This window comes from Psittacula echo (genome assembly GCF_963264785.1).
Source record: "Psittacula echo genome assembly, chromosome: 3".
Taxonomy (NCBI): domain Eukaryota; kingdom Metazoa; phylum Chordata; class Aves; order Psittaciformes; family Psittacidae; genus Psittacula; species Psittacula echo.
Window position 1 is genome coordinate 5,640,032 of NC_137736.1, and position 20,578 is coordinate 5,660,609.

Sequence of the window (20,578 nt, forward strand, 5' to 3'; positions counted from 1 at the left end):
CAATTTAAATCAGGAAGACTGTGGTTCCAGTGACGTTTCTTTCATTGGCACTGCTGATAGAAATATCTCCTGGCAGTGAGATTCCACCCCTTCCTTGCCAACCTCACATCTCCTTCTCAATTGCATTAGTGCAACAGGCTCTTGGGCTGCATGGTGAGCTAGAGCTCACAACACTTTAGCGTTTAATGCTTCTGTTACTTCTTAGCACTCAGTACAAATCTTGATAGTGAAACATAAATACATATTGTATATTTGCTGTTTACCAACATCTATTGCTTAAGTTTGTGCCTGACTAAAGGTATGTGATTTGTTATAAATTGTGATTGAAAGGAAATGTACACAGAAGAGGTCTTGTTTATGATGAATTGAAATGGAGGCCAAGAGAAATTCTGCTGCATTTTGAAATGGTACCCAGAGCTAGATAAAGATTTCAGTTTAATTAAATGATAGTTCAAATGACTGTGGTCTTGTCCAAATATTTATACAGTACTGCTTTAGATTTCAAAGGGGAAAAAAATATAGTGAAGTGCCTGCAGGTAAGTACTACTTATTTCAGATGAAAGCGGTCAGTGACCAGTCGGATGATGCCTTGTTACTCTCCAAATATCTCACTTTCTCACAGCAATAATTTGAAAATTGGCCTATTCTAAAATTTAACACAAGGTGAAGGTGATTTTGATCATTCATTTGCACCCCTTTCATAGCGCGGGCCAAATGTCTGTAACTCTGTAACTTTTTCAGATAGCTAATGACGAGATTGAAATGCAACATCTACCATATACCAATAGTCTCCCAGTAATGGGGAGCTCAAGATATTTATAGGTAGATAGATAGTGCCAGTGCTTAAGCCTCATAATCAAAAATTTTCATCTTATTTCTAGCCTGAATTTTGTTTCTCTTGTACCTTGTGATCGATTTCTGCCAAATTGAGAAGTTACTATCAGAAATCTCCTTCTCATCTAAATGTGTTCATGCCATTTCAAAGAATCCTCTTATCTTTCCCCTAAGCAATATAAATGTGCTCTCTCTCACTCTAAAAAAACACCACCCTGTCTTCCAAACATTGATCATTTTGTAGCTGTCCAAAATTCTAATGTCCTTTTTGAAGAGAAGAATAACACCAGAGCTGAACCTGATACTTAATTAAGCTGGAAAACTAAATCTGTTTACAATGCCATAAACTGACCTGACACAGCTTACCTTCTTATAATTCAGTTTTCTTTTACTTACACATCTAAACATTTGCTGCCTGAACTAGAGCATTGTCTTACACAGCTGAATAACTAGAGCATAGCAATGTTTTTATCAATACCATTGTATTGTAAGATACTGACCTACATGGAAAAATTGGGGAGGAATGTGCTGAGACATGGACTGCATAGTTATATCAGTACATGTAAATGTTAATTTGCCCTTGCTGGCATGCATCTATCTTACAAACCAGTTCAAGTCAAGCTGTGTAGGAATCTGTCTTCCTCATGTACTACTCTGGCATATACAGCTCAGCTGAAAATGGTCTGATTTTTTGATACATATTCTCAATTATTCTGAAAGGTACCAAACAATATTAGACCAAGGCAGGCTATTGCAGCTCCCCCATCCCTACCCATTAGAAACAAGTTACTTGGTAAAAATTCCACATTTGCAGTTGCTTTTTGTAGTCTTTCAGTTAGCCGGATTTTAATTAATTTGATGTCAGCTAAACTGATTTTATATAAAGTTAAGGTTCTCATGAGAAGGCTGGGAAGAATGCAGTCTTCTGAAAGCCTGTGTTGACAACAGAAAATGTATCTACCAACAGTCTCAAAAGTTACAAATAAGTATTTCAGGTCATGTGTTTGATAAAAATCCTTCTCAGGCACAGTAGCTTGTAACATCCTTCAGCTCTCTACCAATTGTACATGTTATAGTCTTAGCATCTAGAGAAGGATTCCAGGACATGATGAACCTCCAAGGTTATTCCATTTACCCTGCTTGAATATTGACATGATTTGTTAATAAATAAAGGTAAAGCAAGCAATCCAAAAGTAGGATTTTTCTTTGATAGCCAAGTTGTAAAAATCAATGTCTCATCAACTGTGCAACGTGCATATTAATATCCTAAGACTCACTGGTCTTGGCAGGACAGTGCTGTCCTGCCTTCTCCAGTTTACTGGTTGAAACACTGTTATATAGGATAAAAGCAGAGGCTGCTGCTGGGAAATGCAATACTTTTGCAAAGCGTAGTAACCACTGCTTTTGACCATTTTCCTTATTACCATTTTATTCAGTCTCCCTGTTTCATTATGTTACAGGCGGAATACTTCCAGCAAAGCTGACTGTTTCATACACTCCAGTACATGCGCATATACCACTGTTGTGGCTATAAATCAAAGCATAACTTCACTTATAGTTCCTGCTTTTATGTATCGATAGTACCAACTATTTGAGTCACCACAAAAAACTCTGGTCCTCCTTAGGATAGAAGCTGTCCCTAGGATTTTTAGAAATACATTGGATTACCAATGTGAAATGGATTTTTGTGGTGGTGGTGGTAGAATGTTTGATGCTTTGTTAAGAAAAAATTAAATTTCCAGTTGAAACAAACAAATGAGATAGCACATATCTCATATTTAGAAACTGTCTTGCTGGACCTCTCCCCATGTCTGCCTCGTCCTACTGTTGATTCAATAGGAGTCAGCACTGGACAGTTCAGGACGTCTCATTTTAATCTTGAAGTATTTCCTTACTATATTTTATATTTGCAGCTATTTGTTCTTCAGTTTTGGCTTTGGCCTATCTGATTTCTCTACTGTATGTGCCCAAAAGCATTCCCTCTTAGACTGGAGCCCACCAGCTCTCTGGAGCGCAGGAACTTCAGCACTCCTGAAAATGTGAAGATTACCCCAATTAGACTCTGTACTTTCTTATTGTTCTTAAGCACTGATGTTTACAATGCCTTGTAAATCCCTCTGACATCCAGTTCCTGTCTATTAGAGCTCCAGTTCTCACAGTCCACACTTACCTATCTTGCAGCTGCTCACCATTATCTGTCCAGCTGTCTTTCTGTCATTTTTTTATCTTTGACTCTGCTGGAAGGTCTGCTGCCTGATAGATATCACATTGAAATAACTAAAGGATGCAGCTAAGAGACAGAAGTGAGCTGTCATTAGGGCTTCCAGCCCTTTTATACCAAACACACAACCTTTTAAAAGATTTTGGAGAAAAGAAAGGGGAACAGAGCTGGAAGATTCCCTGTCTTTCATCCTCTCACACTGTGACAAAAATGTCTGCACCATTTCTTCCAGTCTGCCCAGTGAAGAAATGAAGAAGCCTCAAGATATTTGTGCTCAGCCCAGAGAGGAAGGAAAGTGCAGCTCCTCCCCACAGATGGGTGAAGAACCCAGAGAGGAACTGGGATTGGATGCCAATGTATAGAGTAGATGGGGGTAGAACTGATGCCAGGCTGGATGCAGAAGGGATTTCTGGGCATAGTGTAAAGCATGGAAGCTGGAACAATGCAGTTAGGCACTTTACATGTAATTTTGGGTACATAGCCTGAGTTAAGCATGAAGAGTAATGGGAGTGAAGAGTTCATCTCGATAACACGTTTCTCAGCACATGTATGATGTGTGGTCATTTTAAAATCAAATCACCTGTTTGACTAATCACACCAGTTGCTGCTACAAAGAGTTGTAGCACCCAAACTTTATAGAGTACTATCTAATCATCTTCTGGGATAAGAAATAAATCCCCTCTTTTCACTCTCTTGTGCTACTCAATTCAAAGTATGGTTTTGTCAAAATGCTTACTGAGCAGACAGGCAGAGAGAATGAAACACGCTACCAGACAAAACAGCCACCCAGTTAGACAGACGAAGCTCCCAGAAGTGTGTTAGCACTGCTGTTGGTTTACATATTCCTGTAGAGACAACAAAATACTGATTTTTAGTTATATGAATTCTGGTCTTGTTGTTTAACTTACGAGATTCTGTGAAAAATGTTAAGTACCTCTATGATCAAGTACAGCACTCTGATATGTAGACACAGAGAAATGAAATAAGGTTGCAAGAACTTGAATGGCTTTGCAACCTATTGTAACTGGTTTTAAACTGAGTTTTTCTGGCTTGTGTAATCAAGAATAGTCTTGAGGAGAAACACAGGGCCATATACCAGTATGCACAGCTGATAGAGAGGAAAAATGAGGGAGGAAAAAGCAGGAAATGACAAAAAAGGTTCAAGAACATGCACAGCAGAAGCAATGCATGTTAAAGCTCCTGTTCACAACTTGACCTTTACCTTAAGAGAAAACGGAAGAAATTAGGACAGAGAGATGGAGGGACATGCTGAATTTAATTTAGAATGGCAAAATGATGTAAAAACTTTAATTATTGAGTGTCTCTGATTACTGTTTTCTAACTGGCTAGATAGTGTTTTATGAAACCTTTTACCTGCGTGTGAGGAGTCTGTGTATGCATGTACACGTGTGCTTATATATGTGCTGTTCACTGCACTGTGCTTTTATTGATTTCTGTAAGGATCACTTCAAGCAAAAATAAGTATTTCCATCATTTTCCCTTACCTGCCTCTCTGTCGGGTTTTAACAAATCCACATTTTCCGGTTATACTTGTCTGTCATTTGACGTTTTTATCTGACAAGTAAATGAAGTTCATTGGGAAGTTTCAGGCTTGAAGGCCCCTTACAGTGATTTGGCTACTGGAAAAAAAAAACCTAATGTATTGGACTGTGGCCGTTCTGCCAACTCAGTAAAATACAAACAAGAGAATCAGGATGATCACTTTTTAAGTATGTGCAATCTCAGCTGAAAATCATATTGCTTAGAGGTGGAAAGAACTAAGTCTGGAATTTCTCCCCTTCATGTATTTCACTCTGGTTCCTAATAGAAAATATGCTGTTAAACTGACATATTGCATTCTGGTTTAGCTAGAACACCACAAAATAGCAGCTCCATTCAGCAGAAATGATCCAGGGCATGTGACTTTCTTCATCTTGATAGCGGCAGAGTGCTTCTTTGGACTATGCAATCAGTCCCTACGTTTGCACCTTTAATTCTCAGGATGAAAACCCCTGGGTTGTCTCCTTGCCAATGAATGCCTGCTGAAGAAAACCACAGCTAATTTATCTGAGGTCGTGCTTTGCTTTTCTCCGGCCGAATTCACTATTTTAGCACACATCATCTTCCTATTAGAAGAAAAAGAAAGGGCTCATCTAAAACCTCCTCCTGCATTTACAGCTTCAAACTGTGCCTGGCTATAATGATCTTTGCAACATTTAGCACAACCCCCTCTGGACTGAAAGCAGTATTCAGCCTGTGATTTGGAGAGCCTGTTATTATTTGCATAGCCACTTGTGTGATGTGATACTTGTTATGCTGTACTTTCAAATAAATCTGACCCTGTGAAGCATAACACAATGCAGAGCTAGAATACACTCCCCTAATATCACTAGGTACCATTTTGGAGATTAGCCATTCAGTATTTGCTACACCATTTACTGGAAGATGTATTTAACTTGTCTGTGGAGAGCTTATGACCACGTATACTGAATGCTTTATAATTTCCTGCCTGTGCTGTACTGCCATTAAATTATATGGGCAAAAACCTAATGGCAGAAAATTAAAAAGTTGGTTTTGCTGAAAATTTGACATAAACTGCTATTGTTTTTATTTACTTTACAACTATTGCAGACAGTTTACAGTGCTGATTTCTAAACCACTCACAAATATTATTTAGAAGCCAACTGTTTTTCATTTTATGAGGCTTTGGGCAGCAATGTGTGCGTTGTATTGGACTTCATCAGCTGTGAAGTGAGAGAATATAGCCTGCTGAGCTTTCTAGGCTTTCTACATGATTTCTCTGAGCTTTAATCATCTGGTGCCTAAAGAAAGCTGAAGATTTTGCTTATAGCACAGTTTTAAAGTTTACAAAATAGAAGTTGCATTCTTGATGAATCTAAAATTATTCTTTTCTACATTTACTGCTGTTGTCAGAGGTCATTGAATGGAATTATGTATTCTCCTGCCAGAACAATGCTATGCTTCTTATGGAAACAGAGAGTTAGAATTAAGTGAATGGCATGTGGTGAAGATGTTCCCATGTAACTGAGTTAAAGAAATAAAACCGGATTCGCAAGACAGTAGATAGAGAAAAAACTGAGCCTTATTCTTTTTCTGCTCATGTAGTATTTGGACAGTGAGGACCAACTGGACTATGAGTACTTTGTGTATGTAAAGATTTAACATTATTCAGAATAAATTCATAAAAAGAGCAAGTGTCTGGAGACAAGATAATTTCAGGTGATCTTTTTCAACTCCCAAATGTTCTACAAAAAGCAGAGATAAAAATACAAGGTATAAGAAAACAGTCCACCAGAGCATGCTATAGGTAAAACTGCATGCAATTTGTGACAACCAGACTGAACGCCAGACATACAGAGAAGTGTGTGAGGCTACACATTAAGTGTGCTTTTCCCTGTTTTCTCCTAAACCCAGCTTAGTATCTCTTACATACATAGCACTGCTGCCGACTTCACTGGGACAGTTGGATGATGCAAAGTTCTGAATGAGATGCAGGATTAAGCTAGACAAAGCCAAAAAAAAAACCCAAACCAAAACAACCCCCAAATATCTGGTTTTGTGTCCCAAATTCCATCATATTCAAATTTCAACAAATTGCAAGTGTCTGATAATACCAGCTCCTCATTTTAAAAACCTGTAAACCTCATCTCCCCCCCGTTGTAGCTGGGACATGGATTATGGCTTTTTACGCATTCACATCTGATATCCTTGCTAAGCAACAAGGAAACTATTACAGAGTCCTTGCAACATTTGACCAGTGAAATGTTACCACCCATTCTATAAGAACCCTGGATTTAACCTCTTTGTGCTTCCTTTCAGCTTCTGACATGGCTGCGGAGCAGGGACAGATTCTTGTAATTGCCACTGCTGCTGTTGGTGGATTCACTCTGCTGGTCATCCTCACTTTGTTCTTCCTGATCACTGGAAGGTAATTAACACTGCAGTGTTCTTGTTTAGTCAGAGTCATCCAAACCTAAGAATTTCAGAATAACAGTTACACATTTCCAGTGTTTAAGTAGGGTTAGACATAGCAGGGTGAATGTCCTCTTGGTTCAGCACTGCTCATGCTCCCAGGTCTATTGTGAGTGTTGTTTTTCGTAAGAACCCAGTTTGAGGAGCAAAGCACTTACGTGAAATCAGGAAATTGGCTATTTTTAGAGCAAGTTTCTGAACCTCTTGCCTGCAGAGCGAGAATTGAAAAATGCAATACCTGCGCAATTATGTATATGTTTTATAAGCACATTTTTGCAACTATTAAGGTAAAATACAGGAATTACATAATGAAAGTAAACTAAGGAAAGCTTTGCTTTAGAATGCTAGAATGATTCTACTGCCTGTGCTATCACTGATGAACAGAAAATAGTTTCCTGGAGGTCCTGAATTACTGCTTTTTTGGCTTTTCTTAAATTGGATTGAAGACATCTCAATTACATCTGCTTTACAACAGTACTGTTGCACTGGCGGGGGAGTTCACCAAGCTGGAAAATGATTAGTTTTTATAGTCACCCTGGTTCTTATACTTGCAATTCTTTTAGCAAAGTGCTGATTGTCCACCTTTCTTCAGCTGATGTGTTGATCAGGGTCAGATAATGACCTTATGCAGATTGGATGAGAAAGCATTTGATTTATGTGGTCAAATGCCATGCGCAATTAAACACTGACGGCTTTAAGGGAACTCACAAATTCTAATTTGGACATGCTAAACACCACATGTAGAGGTCATCAGTCCTTGCTGGGACTCAGATTACCCTAGGCGTAGATGCTTCCATGATGCCTTGTCTCCTTTTCCATTGAGCCTCCAAGTGTTTCCCATGTGGTATCAGGATTTCACCTGCTTATAATCAGAAAGCAAAGCAGAATTTGAAAGGACAAAGACATTATGTCTCTATCTTCTCTGTTAAACATCAGTGGCACCACAGTCCTGCCATGGATCAAGAAAGCCTAAAACCAGACTGATCCCTTGTAGAGGTTATGGGCCCTTGAGCAGAGGAGTCATACTCAGCTCCTGCAGTAGGCTCTGTAGGGAGTGTATGTGTGGAGACAAACTTTCTTAGAACATAACTGTAGAGGAATCCTTACGTGGCATCCTGAAACAACTCAAATGCTTCTTTTAGGGAAAAAAATCACTAAACTCGGGAACAAAAAAAAATTATGTCAGTGGGTTTCTTTCAGTGTTTATTCCTCTTATTTGCTGATGTTATCGATATCAGAGATTCCATAGAACCATAGAATAGTTAGGGTTGGAAAGGATCTTAAGATCATCCACTTCCAACTCCCCTGCCATGGGCAGGGACACCTCACACTAAACCATGTCACCCAAGGCTCTGTCCAACCTGGCCTTGAACACTGCCAGGGATGGAGCATTCACAACTTTCCTGGGCAACCCATTCCAGTGCCTCACCACCCTAACAGTAAAGAATTTCTTCCTTATATCCAATCTAAACTTCCCCTGTTTAAGTTTTAACCCATTACCCTTTGTGCTATCACTACAGTCCCTAATGAAGAGTCCCTCCACAGCATCCTCATAGGCCCCCTTCAAATACCCTTAGCTTTCTAACATCTTACTCAGTGGGACCATTTCAGTAATTAAGATATGAATTAATTTTGAAGTGCTGCTTAAACGCAGTGATAAGAGTGTATTCCACAGAAAACAGAGCAAGAAAACTTTGAATAAATACTCCATTTCCTCTAGGACTGGAGGTAAATTTCTGCACAGCAAACGGGAGCGGTACCCTGCAGATGTGCTCTGCTTCACTTAGAATTCTGTTTAGAATTAACAATTTGATGAGCTATCAAGTCCTAGGGCTGCTGATGAGTCTATTCATAGTGGAGAGGCTGGGTTAAATGAGCACCTGCTTCTGCACTTTGCTGAGTGATTATCCAAGAGCAAGCAGGAAGCATGGCTGTCAATTGCAGAGAGAAAAAATGGAAGCAACAGAGACTTTGAGGGACAGGACATGCAGTGAGAGTCTTGGCTAAATTCTAGGAAATGTGATGTTAAAGCTCAGTGTGTTTTATTCTTATCATTACAGAAATTATTCCTCTCTGATTTGCTGTATCCAGCAGTAAGAGGGAATGGGGAGCTGGATGACTGCTCTGCTGGTGATTACTCACTGGCTTCTGTAGTCAAACATTTGGGCAACATGCTCATTTAAGAAGATTGGAGGGTTAAAGCCTTTCTTTGGCTGTTCGCTTGGGCAGACAGTTTAAGTGTAAGAGCTCGTGTTGAGTGTTCTTGGCACTCTACAGATTGGTTGTTCAGGTCCTAAAAATGGAATTGGCATGCTTAGTGGTCCCAGCAACTAGAGTACAATTTAAAGATTTCCACAGAAGCTGAGAATCCACTGGTTGCCACTTCCCTCCATAAGGATACATAGCCATAACAGCTTCAGAAGTTTCTGCCCTTAAGGTGTTCGTCATCATCTGTAGCAGTGAATGAATTTGTGAGTGTTCCTACACTGTTTCAATGTTTAAATGAACTGTTGTAGTGGTGTTTTCACATATTTCTAGTATCTTGATTGTTAGTATTTTGCTGGATATAATATATATAATTATAGTTTATTTTATTTTATAAAGCTGGTAATTACACAGAGGCCAGTGATTTTGTTCAAGCTGGTCTTGGAATATCTGTACACCGAACACATATCTACACACACTGCTGTTCACTATTGGGGTCAGTGACCCAATAGCTGTTAGCCTAGCTCTTAGACCAAAAGTTTTCACTGTAAATCATACTACTTAGGCTGTTCAGTGCCTGAGAAACTGCTTTAAGACCAAGAGCAAATACTTTGTTTTTATTTGATTGAAACAGTTGCTCCTAGCGTGTCCCCCTCTAGATCAGCATGAACGGTCCTGCAGGTAGGCAGCATTCAGGAAGGGAGAGATTTTATTACAGGGAACCTGAAAGCTTGCCATGTGTCAGCTTTCTCCAGCATAGCCTTGCATTGTCAGGTAAGGTTGCTAACAGTTCATGAATATCCAGAGTTTTGTGTTGTTTGCCAAGGATTTGCAGCAATCAGACAGGCATATGCTAAATCATCATATTCACATAGCAGGCTATGTATTGTTTATCTTACAGGTTAGCTGCTGTCTTGCTAGAAGTAAAAAGTCAGTGTCTGGCTCTGACTGCACAGAGCTATTAAGGGAAAAAAAAGTAAGGGAAAAAACATAAAAGTGGTGCTGATGTGAACAAATACTTTCTTTTGTTCTGTGAAAAATGGTAAAGTCATGGAAACTGTTATAAAAAAATGTGAGCTTTTTTGACCCACTGAGTACGGAAGTTAGTGGGATAAGGTTTAATTAGCACGAACCAATGTTTCCAAACAAGAATGCAGGGAAGTACTCATTTATTAAAGTATGAGGATTCTTTGGAGGAGTCAAACTTGGAAATAAAGTATTGCATCAAACATGAACTTCAGTAGTCATTTTCACCCTAATCATTCAACCATGATTTATTTGTTATCTAATCTGTTTGTAGTTCTTCATGCATATTTCTCTCTGTAGGTTCATAACTAAATTTAAATTTAAAGATTTTGGCTTTTACAAAAGTGCAGATAAAACTTAATATATGTTTATTTTATGCACGACAAATATTTTAATTAAAATCTCACTCGTTTCTCTTAAAAGATGCCAGTGGTACATAAAGGCCAAAATGAAATCTGAAGAGAAAAGAAGGGCTCATTTGCAGAATGGACATTGTAAGTAGTTCAACACTGTGTTGCATAATATCTATATCATGTTTTAGATTTAGAATGTTCAGTCCTTGATGTTTTAATCTGACCATTTGAATCGTTCCTTGTTATGTGCCTCATCAAGGGTGTTTTTATTTCTACATCCTCTTGAACAATTTCACTAAGTTCACTCTAGTTAATAAGGCTTTTAGGTATTCTGCTAATAATGTTTATCAGTTTTTCAGGTATATTTCTTTGAATACTCAGGAGCATATTGAATTTCTGCCTCAAAAATCCCTTCTTTGTGACTCAATGCCTTATTTGTATCCAGTTCTCTTCGTCTTGAGAGGTCTACTTTTCCAGCCACCCAAGAAATAAAAAGGGGTATGGGTTGTCTTCCCTCATGTTCTTGCTCACTGATGAGTACAGTGAGAGAAAGTCCTGGCAATCTCTCATGGGCAGTATATTCGTTTTATTTAGTTTAGTTTAGCTACTTAGTTTAAATTACTAGTCTTGCTGGGTTATGTTAGGGTAGCTATTTAAAGTATTGATTTATTCAAAGGATATTATACAAAGGCTATTAATTTTTTATAATTTTTGTCAATTTTTATAACATCCTTGGAAATACTATGTTGAAGACAGAAGCTAAGTCACCCAAAGTAGTCTTTTTTCAGATGGCATGATTATATCCAGCCAAGTGGCTCTTTCTTTCAAGGAAAAGGACACATTTCCCCATAAAGGATACTTCCTTGAAGATCTGTTTGTCATTTGTTTCCAAATATGGTCAGAAAGGAAAGATGAGAAAACTTTCCTGTTGGAGGATTTGATATATGCCTCTGAGACAGTGACTGAATTGGAGAAAAGCCCCACTCAGTGTCTTTCAGGCCAAGGTAAATGATGACTGTATTTCATATTGACACGCATCTTCATCCCAGAGGCTTCTCCTTCATTTGCGGTTATCTCAGCATCAGACTTGAGGAGGGGAAGTCTCTACTCATGTATGTGCACCATAGAACCAAGGATAAAGAAGAATTACTTTGATTTACCCCAGCAGCTAAGTCTGTATTGCCAACAATACTCCCTCTTTCACACTGAGCACTCAGTACCTCCGTAAGAGCTACTTCCTTCATGCTAGCAGCAGTCTTTGACTGCTGACTACCTGCAGACTTGGTATCCGGCATCTCAACTTAAAACAGTATGTGGAGCTGCACAATCTCTGCTGGGATCAGTAGAAGGGTGACCTCTCCTAGGCTGGCTGAAGCTGTTTAAAGAAAAAAATCCTCTGCACTGATTAGCATCACATGTTCCTGTTTGCAGGCTTGTCATGTCCATGCTTTACATCCTATGCTTCTGCTGTGTGCAGAATAAAACCATCTCCTGTTCATCCTTCCTGTCTCCCTTGGGAGCTTGGTGCGAGTCAGGAAGATTTCAGGAAATAAAGTCTTTGAAGGTAGTTAGAAAGGGATCTGTGATCTTGCTGATAATACGACATCCCATGATGGTCTGGTGTCCTCTCTATGTGGTGTATGCACTCTATAGGCAGTGGTGTAAATGGCTCTTGCACACTACTTGACGTAGCGCAGTCACACTCATGTGTCTTGAACATGTGTTCTTCACCTAATGCATTTAGACTCATCAGATAATGAGCTGCTTTAGACTTGGCTACTAGGTGATAAGAGGAAGAAGGCTGAGGTACTTAATGCTTTTAAGAGGTTCTCTGGACCCAGCTGCAGTACTCTTCTCTTATGCTGATAAGTTCATGCATTATCTACATCAACTTCTGTTAATGGATTGAAAGTTTTCCAGAACTTAATCACCACATGGCAGCAGCTTAAAATAAATCCCATCCAGATAGTCCAACAAAACAGCTAAGTTCTTGGACATGCTATACTCTAGAGCACAAGGGATGTTAGCCATGCCAGAAAATGATGGCATGCTGGAGACTGCCAAAGCAGTCTGGCAGCAATCCACTACTGCCATGGCCATCTCCAAGAAATTATAAGCCTTCTAAATGGATTGGGATATTGTTGTTCTCGTCTTGCATCTGGCTCTCTGGTTGTTCCAGCTAATCAGAAGAGAACAACACAGCACAGTCCTCCAGAGCCCATCCTCATAGAAAAGGATCTCGAAAATTGGACCTGTTTGGCAAAAGGAATGTTCTGCCATCCACCCTTAAATGAAAGGAGTGAATTAGAAAGCACTGTTTTCAAAGTAAAGGACAGATTGCCTAAATTGCCCAAGGAGCAGCAAAGGGGAATATAAACTGCTTTGGCAATAATCACTGTTAGTCTTGATGATCTGGTTTTCTCCATATTTTTGAGGTGTCTCTGTAGACACCTTTTCAAGTGACCAACTTGAAGCTCATATTTTCTCTCATGACTTGCTTCGTTTTCCAGATTTACCAGCTGTACTTGAAGCATTCTAAGGATGTGAGCTAAGTGCAGAGACACCAAGGAGCCTCTTCGAACTAAAATACTAAATAGTATTTGGAAAGGAAATGCTTACAACAGCAACAACAACAAAACCAGTAGTTTCTTACCCAAAATAGTGTTTTCCTTAAAACTTAGCCAGGGCTGTTATTTTTTCTTAGAGAATTTTCCAAAAACTTTATTATCCTCTTAATTTTCCTGGCTGAAATGCTATACTTCAGGACATGCTTGTGTTCAGCTGGGAGAGTGACAAAACAGCATAAGAATTTGACACTGTCTTATCAGTTGAATACCAAAGACTGAATTTTCTAAAGGCCTTTGACTTATTGTTCCTGTGGGACAGGATAAAGTCTGGGACCCATGTAGCTAACAAACATGACAGTAACTAGAGTTATAAGTAACACTCAGAGAACCCAATGCCTGTATTTCCTCCATTCTTTACACTAACACTGGCCGACAGGATGCTTGATGTAACAATGCACTGCAGGAAGCCTGAAGAAGTATCCATGCTTTCAGTCACCCCGAACATCTCAGGAGGTTTGAGCAGGGTTCAGCAGGACCTTCCTTACAGTTTCAACCAGTACTTTTGAATGCTTTTGCTACTGTTGGGTTGGCAGAGCTTTATCTTCTGTCTAGGGAGTTGTAACACTCTCTTCTTCAGTGTCTCAGAAGCCTCATCTCAAAAAGCTACTTGAATGGTAAGAGGAAATGTTCAAGTCTGTGATCAGTCAATCTTCAAAGGCTTCAGTGCTGACAGCAAATAGGGAAAATTTGTTCATTCTACAGTTGGTTTCTGTGAAATCAGTAGCAAGCATTAGTAATTTTTGGTAATTATCCTCTTCTGTTGGGTTCTGGAGCTTTAAATGTGGAAGATTTAATGTATTATTTCCAATCCTTTCAATTGTATAGTCAACCAAAAAAAAAAAAAAGATAAAACCATATTGTTACAGTGCATGAATGTCAAAGAATTCTTGATTCCGAGTATTCTCTCTTTTTTGCAGTACGTTTTCCAGGCATCAAAACATATATTGACCCAGACACGTATGAAGACCCATCTCTTGCTGTCCATGAGTTTGCAAAGGAAATAGATCCATCAAGAATTCGTATTGAGAGAGTTATTGGGGCAGGTAAAAGTATACCCACTTTAAAAAATGTCTAGGCATGGAAAGGCCGCTTTTTTCGAGTCACCAGGATAATGCAAGTATTTCTCTGACAGCAGCAGTTCAGTTTCATGTGGTGTATATGAGGTGTTGGTTTTGGCTAATGTTCCAAACGTGAGTTTATTCAATTAAGGAGCTCTGGAGAGGCAGATTCTCCAAAGCGATAGGTTTATCCCTTTTTTTAAGGCTTTATCAATTTTTTTTGGGGTAGGATTTGGTTTGTTTGGGGTTTTTTTTTGCTTTGTTCCAAATGTACTTAAAACACCATCACTCAGCATTTGCCATAGTCACATATTCTCTGTCACTGAGGGGGAGATTAGGTCAGAATTTTTCTCCTGGAGGCAGATAAGAATTTAAAGGACTAAGAAAAAAATATTCTCAAATTGAAAATAGGAGGAGTACAAGCGGGAAAAGAAGAGTCTGGCTTGGGATAGGCTTTCCTGTAGCTGTGCAGAGAAGGGTCATTGGCAACGAGGGAAAAGTAGAAGATCTGATGAGAAGGTGTAGACAGCATGAAAGGTGACATGAAGCTGGGAAGCAAGATGAATGAGAAAAATAGCAGGAAGATCTACTCTCACATCCTATTTGTCTTTGAGTGCATGGTGGGGACGCAGAGGAATTACATTTAACAGGTATTTTGGACCCTGTTTTCATCCATGGGGTGTTTACCATCAGTTGAGAATATCCCATTGAGGTTGTAGGTCATTGCACTGCTGTTTGAATATAAGTTTCAGAAGCTCATTAATCCTTTATGTATATTGGCTCCCTTTTTTTTTTACAAAGGGATATGACATGCCCCTTGTGTTTTCAGGGATCTTACCCTGTGCTAATGTGCTCTGTTTATAGGCATGTCAGTTATGGGCATTGGGTGTTAACTTCTTGCCTTAGCTTTTGTTTACTTGTTAGGTTTTGATATTCAGGAAAGTGCTGTGCAAGTTCACTTTGCGTTTGCAGGGATAAAGGCTCACGGCTGCTCTCTAGAGTTCACTAGAGGTCCTGGTGGCAGCTCAGTGGTGACAGAGAGCACACCTTTGTGGTTAACACAACTGAAGTTAAATCCTTGTAAAGATCAGTCTTGTAAAACCATTCCTTGTAACTTTTGTACTGACTGTCTAGGCCAGATAGCATTTCATTACTGACCAGGTCTTGGGATTGTTTGCTCTGTGGTTTAAACACTGAGAACTTAAAGAGAAGGGACTTACAAACTTACCTAACTAGTGGGTCTCACTGCATGGCTTGTGACCAACACGTCATTCAGAAGGCCCACTAACATTTCACACAGTTATAACAAATTAAAACAACAGACTGACAAGAAGGGTCTGAAGTTCATGTGGTACATTACATCCTCTGTATTGTTACCCACACACTGTCAGTGGCTTAGGAGCATGAATCATTTCTCAGCCCCAACAGAAAGGGAAGGTGGGAGAGCTAAGGATCTGTATCGGAAATTTGGATGAGCATGGAAGCAGACTCCTGAGCTCTAGCTCCAGCTCTGAAATTTAATTTCTCCTGTGAAAGATACTAACATTATAGCTGTCTGTCTTCAGTTTACACAACATGGATATTTCTCTGTGTCCTTAAGATATTAAGAATGACTGAGTTTTGTAAATCGCTATCTTAAAGGTACTTATAATACTAACTACATAGAAGTTTTGTTTTCACTTCACAGTAATTTTATTTCAGTATCAATAATTAGTACGTTCCATACTTCAGTACCAATCTTTGAGCTATCCATTTTGAGTTTTCTTTAACAATGCTGTTTAATTACTTACTATGTAAATGCCAACATACAAATGCTTTTTTTTAACCTTTTTTACTTTCTCTAACTTTAATGTCATTAAGAAAAAAAAGCATTTCACAGTACAACGGACTGCAATAATCAGAGTTACATCTTGTAGAAAGAGGGCAGTGGAAAAAATGTGGTTTTATTTGCTCATTGTGAGCCCACCAAAGAACTCATACTAGCAAGCATTGTCAGGAGAATTACTATCAGAAGATATAATATACTGTGATCCTTCTTTTTTATCTTTGTTTCATTTCTCTTAGTCACTCTAGAAGGCAGGGTATTTTTCAGTGGAGATCTCTCTTTTAATGATACATTACTACACTGATAGCAATGGAAATGTCTCCAGCGTTGCTAAAAGTCCATTAAAAAGTGGATTAATGCACTAGAAGATGTCATTCAAATAACATAACAGAAACAAAACCAGGCCTGTTAACAAACCAGGGAGAGAAAGTATCAACCTGAAAGAGAGAAAATTGTTTCATGCTGCAGTCCATTTCAATAGAGTACTTGAGTTTACCTGGTTGCTTAAGCTAGATAACGTGTAGCTGACACTTTGCACCATAGGAATTATGAGCTTGAGAGAGTCACCCCAGAAGGCTGACTTCTGCAAAAGCATTCTATCTGATTTCTTTTATTTCTTCCTTTTCCTCAGACATACAATAGATATTACTGCCTTAGATTATAAAGCATACTAAACTACCTTCAGCATTATGGTATAACTGCTGATTTCAGAGCAGTTGAATACAACAGACAAGGATTGAGTTTATTGATTTTAGTTCACATGAAAATTGTGTCCTTATTCTGGAGTTAATACCATTATGAAAATTCTTTACTCAGCTTCTCTCTCCCTTTTACTTGTGTGTGTGGAAGTGAATTTTTGCCTGCTTTGACACATTTTGTATTTTTTATCTTCTAAACTTACTTGGGTAATCTACTTTCTTCAAAGATATTTGCCTAGCAGGGCTTGCAAACTGACTGCAATGATATTTAAACCCGTTTCCATACAGGCAAGATCCATGCCTGAGGCATGGAGAGTACAAATTCTCACAGAGTTTTTGATAGCTGCTAGGAGATATAACATATCATTATAATTCACAGCAGTCCTAAAACATTCTTTATACCTTCTCTCTAATTCTATATTAAACATTGCAACTGCATGTAAAAAGGATTGGTTTTGATAGGAGAATTACTTTTAAAAGATATTTACATTTTTCACCTAAGTGAAACAAAAAATGGAAACTTCTACAAAATGCAACCTTAAAATCTTCTAAGAAGTTAATTATTGGATGCATTTGTTAAATTTGTTTTAACGGTTTATTTTGATTAATGATTTTCAGTTTGAATTTCTGCGTCTTTAAATTTTCAAAACAAAAATTGTTTCCAGTCAATACTAAAAGTTTTCACGTTGAAAATGTCAAAGTGGAACATTGCAAACACCAGAAATTTGTTTTCCTAGCATTTCTGGCCAAGAAATTTTTGAAACTGGTCTTTTATAGAAAGCAGTTTCCAGTTTGTTTTTTCAATGGAAAAAGTCGTGCCCAAGAGCTCTTGACAACTCACTAGTAGTAATGCAGTCTTCTAATAACTTCTGCTGATATCTTGGTTCAAACTGGAAGGTAAAGGCAGTAAGGGAAGGAGTTTGCAGCTAAATGGAAATTGCAGTTTGATCAAATATTTATAATAGCAAGCAGATTGCAATACCAAAGGCAAAACAGAACCTATTTGTAAGTGCTTTGCTTATGTTCTTCATGGTACCATCAACCAAATAAACAGGTATTAATGAAATTCACATTCTAGCAATAGTTACTGTTGAAATGGTGACATTGATTAGTCGATTCCCTTTTATTTTATCAACTACTTATGACAAAGTTTTACTGTTGTCCAACTTGATACTGTATATTCTTGGATTCAGAATTCTTGACTGAGAATTTTATCACTAGTATTAAATATTCCATGGGAACTGCAATTGGTTCAGTGCAAAGATCCCACGATTTGCCATCTATTAATTGCTGTAAATTTTCTTCAGATGGTCCATTTCAACCGCTCTTCATATTCAGGGTTGCTGAACCTATTGACATGTTACCATATCAATTGATTTTGTCACGTCCATGACACTTTTTTCTGCCCCATCAAGAGATTTAAGGCATCAGCAGCTCTTCATGGAAGGAATTCTCATAGGTACTTCGCCAAGTCTTAAAAATTAAAATTATCCTTTTGTTTTCTTAGTTAAAATGTTGTAATTCAAGGAATTCTTTGTTTTTTCCAAGTAAACTGTATTCTTTTTATAAACTAAATCCTCTGCCAGTTCTCCCACAGGTCTAATGACTAAAACTGAGGAAAATAAGTTAAGTTGTATTTGGTACTGTGACCTTTCGGTTCTATCAACAGCAACTGTCTGTGTTGTAAGACATTTTTTTTGATCCTATGTAGTAATACCAGACTACATACCAGATTTTAAGTGACTGACATTCCTGTTTTATTTTAAATAACACATGTTATCACTGAATGAGAAAAGGGATGCATGGTTTGCACAGGGTAAGTTTCTAGACTGCTACATTAGCTTCTTTTTGTATAACATGCAGTAAGATATGTGGGGTTTATATCATTAAACCAGCGATTATTTACACTTTATTAAAAATGGACAGAAAATGAACTCTTATCTTTTTTTCTAGTTATCACCAGCTTTTTCCCTGGAGCAAAGAAAGATGTTGACTTCATTGACATCTGGCTCCTAGCTTCTACTTATTACACATGCAGAACCTTTACTGCTGCAGGGTCAACACTTGTCAAACTTAAGTAATGAGACTTAGATTCTTAGATTTTAAAATTCCCTTTTGTTGAATACATTCCCCTTTGACTAAAAACATTCAAAATTCTTTATGTGAACAAAACTCCAGAAAAAATACTTTGGGATGAAATCTTGTCAAACTGTTTCTCAGTGCAAGTAAGTCAATGCTTCGAAATATGTCATTGATCTCCATCTAATCTAAATCAGAACTAGAAGTTATTGCGCATACCTTAGGTTTCCAAAAGTAGTAACTGTTTTGTGAGCTGATGATCACTTGCTGTCTGTTTGACATTATGTCACAAAAAAAATCACTGTTAGACTTTAAGTTCACCAGTTGATCAATCTCAGTAGCCAAAAGCAGTGAAATTACGTCCTAACTGCACAAATCATTCATCCAGAAAAGGGAAAAGAAACAGGTCAGGGAGAAGACACAGTTTTCCCTTTGCCTGCTTTGGATGTTATATAGATAATAAATCTTGGGATTTTAAGTCATTCACCTGCCTCCTTCAGTTTAATTCATTTTGAAACACTTGGTGAACAGCCCTTAACAGTCCCTGAACTATGAATGCCATTATTTATGAAATTCTGAAGTTGTACTATTCTTGTATAGTCTTAAACTAGCAAACCGATTTATTCTATAACCTGTGCTTTCCAAACTATTCTCAAAAATGAGATTTTGCAGTTCTGCAAATTTATTGATTGTGAAATCTCTTTTAAAATCTGGATAGTAAGGCTCTAGTATTTTTACTTTTCACATCAACAGAAAGAAATTGGAAATTTTTCTCATTTTAGGTATTTGAGTTTGAAAAGCCAGAGGTCACGGCTTTAGAGATTCATTCTAGCACTGCTCCATGTATCATAGAACAAAAGATTGATATACCATGTCTCTTTCAAAGCATTCATATTTCATGACTTTATGATAGGACTTTGGAAGTCCAAATTAGATACTACTTTTTCACTGGAAGTAGTCAGGCAAACAAAACTTTTAAGGAGTTTTTCTAAGAGCTAAAGGGGCAAAATCTGTAGGAAAATCATTATCGAAATATCCCTTTTGTTGAAAGATTCCCAAAGCATTAGTCTAATGACATATATTTTCACACATATACACACATTTTCAGGGAAGAACATGCTTTGATTTGTTTCTTAAAATTAAGTAGAAATAAAACAAATGGGGGAGAGGGGTGGTAGAAAGAACCCTTGAACACTTGGCTTTTGTTGGCTGTTTAAGAAGCTGCTAATTTATTCAAGGGTTATGTTCAACATCTGTTAATTGTACTCTTGCACTTGATGATGTCTTTGTTTTGAAGGGAAAGACAAGCTATGAAATTGTTTTTTTAATCCCTCCACTCTTTCTGGATCTTACTGGCTAATAAAACCTTATTTTGTTTTAGTGGAAGTGACAGAACCTAATAAAGTAAAAGCTGTATAACAATATCCATTCTAATCCTGTAACATCAGGGAGTTATAATTTTCTGAAGTGAAGCTTCTGCCTTTAAGGCCTCTCTCTTCTAGATTCATATCTGAACTCATACTGTTACAGGGTAGAGCTCTCTTGTTTTGTTTTCTTTTGTTCTGTCCTTAAAGTTTAAGGAAAACTACTTCAGACAACATGGAATGGAGGGGCTAACAAATTATTTCCTCCAGATACATGTATATCTGTTTATGATGG

General features: G+C 38.0%; 1 protein-coding gene across 1 annotated transcript in view; it reads left to right on the forward strand.

Moving 5' to 3' along the window:
• Positions 1–20,578, forward strand: part of EPHA6 (EPH receptor A6) — a gene marked incomplete at both ends in the record, with an annotated part of 464,979 nt that overhangs the window by 343,768 nt on the left and 100,633 nt on the right. The window contains 3 exons of the mRNA XM_080613276.1: positions 6,896–7,004; positions 10,703–10,773; positions 14,177–14,302. Of these exons, the coding sequence (XP_080469402.1) occupies positions 6,896–7,004; positions 10,703–10,773; positions 14,177–14,302 (306 nt within the window). The remainder of the gene's footprint in view (positions 1–6,895; positions 7,005–10,702; positions 10,774–14,176; positions 14,303–20,578) is intronic.